This window comes from Stegastes partitus, unplaced genomic scaffold, assembly GCF_000690725.1.
Source record: "Stegastes partitus isolate 25-593 unplaced genomic scaffold, Stegastes_partitus-1.0.2 Scaffold789, whole genome shotgun sequence".
Lineage (NCBI taxonomy): Eukaryota > Metazoa > Chordata > Actinopteri > Pomacentridae > Stegastes > Stegastes partitus.
In genome coordinates, this window is record NW_007578520.1 from 157,854 (window position 1) to 160,243 (window position 2,390).

General features: G+C 39.5%; 1 protein-coding gene across 1 annotated transcript in view; it reads right to left on the bottom strand.

The window, feature by feature from the left end:
* The window catches only part of lsm3 (LSM3 homolog, U6 small nuclear RNA and mRNA degradation associated), a 4,175-nt gene extending 2,091 nt beyond the window's left edge, over positions 1–2,084 (bottom strand). Inside the window, exons 1-3 of the mRNA XM_008292171.1 lie at positions 2,033–2,084; positions 241–351; positions 9–65 (exon numbers count right to left, since the gene is read on the bottom strand). Coding sequence (XP_008290393.1) covers positions 9–65; positions 241–351; positions 2,033–2,053 — 189 coding nt within the window. The 5' untranslated portion in view covers positions 2,054–2,084. The remainder of the gene's footprint in view (positions 1–8; positions 66–240; positions 352–2,032) is intronic.
* Between the last annotated feature and the right edge of the window lie 306 nt (positions 2,085–2,390).

Sequence of the window (2,390 nt, forward strand, 5' to 3'; positions counted from 1 at the left end):
ATCTCCACCGTCGTCACCGTCTCCTCCACATCGCCCAGGATCATGTTCAGGTGCTGATCGTAGGCCTGCGGGAGAAGAACGCACAAAATGTTTAAAGCAAAAGAGTTTAAAAATAAACCAGAAGCAACCAAACTGCATATTTTCAAAGATTCTCAGAGAGTTTCTCTGCATCCCAAGCTGACACACAGAGGACTACACTAGAATACAGAAAGCATGGACCCTGCAGGGCGAGCAGCTTACATGCAGCCGGCCGCGGAGCTCCCGGTCGTTCCTCATCTTGACGTAGATCCGCTCATCGAGGCTGAGTCTGATCAGATCGAGAGGCTCCTCCACTGTGTTGGTGGTCGGTTGCTGCAGCACAGAACAGATGTTAGCCACACCTTTGACGTTACATACATGCACATTTAATCATGTGTAAAGACAAAAACAAACTTCATTACTTAAAGAGCAATTAAACCAAGCGATTATTCATTTTAGAAGAAAGCTGTTTTTTTTTTTTCTTAACAAATAAATCTCTTGCAGCCTCTGACTAAACCCAGAACTTCACTTATCGGCAGCTGCTTTATTAGGTGTTCCCAAAATCCTCACAGACTCCCATAAACAAATGATATAAGTAGCTGAGGATCAGCAGTGTTAACACAAACAGGAACTAAACACTTTCCCTTTGACCCGCACTGACCAAAGTGAACAAGGCAGTAAGTAATGAATCGACAGAGCTGCACCTTTGGAAACTAGTTGAAATATTCGTGCTATGCTGCTGACTTACACCTAAAACTGTTTGCAGACTTTGGGGATTTTGGAAATAGGTGAATTTATCTTTTAGAATCCCAGAGGTGGAAATCACAAATTGGTGAAATGTTTGGGGGAAGATTTTATGATCTAAACAATAAATTCAGCTGCTGGCACAAATCTGCAGCGTCCATGTGGAAATAATTTGGAGCAGACAGATAAGAGATGAGATGAAGAAGCGTGTTATTGCCATCACGTTACAGTTTATTGCACACACAACAAGGTACACCTAACAAATACTTTCATTACTGATCAATCTGCCCACTATAATCTAAATTGAGTTAAATGCTCAGTCTATAAGATATTTTAAGAGAAATCTAAAAATCATGCATCACATTTTACCATCACTGGTGTCTCCATTCAATATCATCTTTTGTCCAAACCAAAATTCATTCATTTACAGTTTTATAAAACTGTAAATTAAATCAAATGCACAAACACTAGAGGAGCTTTAAATGTTTAGCTTTCAAATTGTTATGTTAGATTAAAAACCATGCAGCTTGATTATCTGCCAAATGAATGATCTATTGGCTGACTTAACATTACAAAACTACAATCAGACCTTTTGGGCTAACTTGCCTTAAAACATTTGGGAAATAAATCTGAATATACTCCACAAGAGTCTTATTTACATCTCTGTGAGTTACAGTAAAATGTTAAACCTTTGCTATGAAACCTGACAAAGCAAACTTCAGGTCTTTTCTGTAGATTTAACTGTCACAACACCTGGAAGGCAGCATGAAAAGAAATGCAGTAAAAGCCTTCTGTTGGTTTCCTACCTTGTCATTTACCACAAATACCAAAGTTTCTAATTGCATGTTGGCTGTGCAGCCACAAGTCCTTGTTTTAAACAAATCTAGTCAAACTTCTGCTGATATTAGCTTTTATCCAACACTTACGTAAACCAAACAAACCGCAGAACCTGTAGACAGTGATAGCTGCGTGTTATTCTACATTAAACATCTTTAATCTTCACTATAATGAATTTAGCTGCTTGTCAACAGAGCGCCAGTCCAACACGTTTAGTCAGAATGAAGTTAGCATCGGATGCTAGCCGGGCTAACTCAGCTAGCTGGTTGTAACAGGCCGCTCCGCGCTTTTAATGTATCAACGACAAACAAAGAGAGACGTCGAACACAGTGAATGAAGTTCATGAGCAAAACTGCCTGTTGCTCCTCTCTGGGGTTAATTAAATCCACGCTGTGTTAAGAATAACAGCCGAATTGAACGCAGTTGCACCAACCTGCTCCACTTCGTCCGCCATGATTTTTGAGTCTGCGTCGCGTCGGCTGAGCGGTACGGAGGTTGCCAGGTCTGCGGAAAAAACGCGTTTCCACATCGCAGCGAGGAAATAGAGTCGCCTTCAAATGTGTTCATACACTTCCAGTAAAGAAAAGGCCAAATTCACAATAGTAATGAAAAAAAAAATAATAGATAAAAATTTGCTAAATTATATTTTAGTGAAATAAGACGTTGCTTTTGAATTGTGGTTGAAAAGAATAATTTAAAAAATAAAAGAAAATAATTAGAGCACTTTGATGAGCAGTGAAGCCAAAATACCTGTGAACAGGTGCAGAAGTCTGACTGAGGGTTACAGAAAA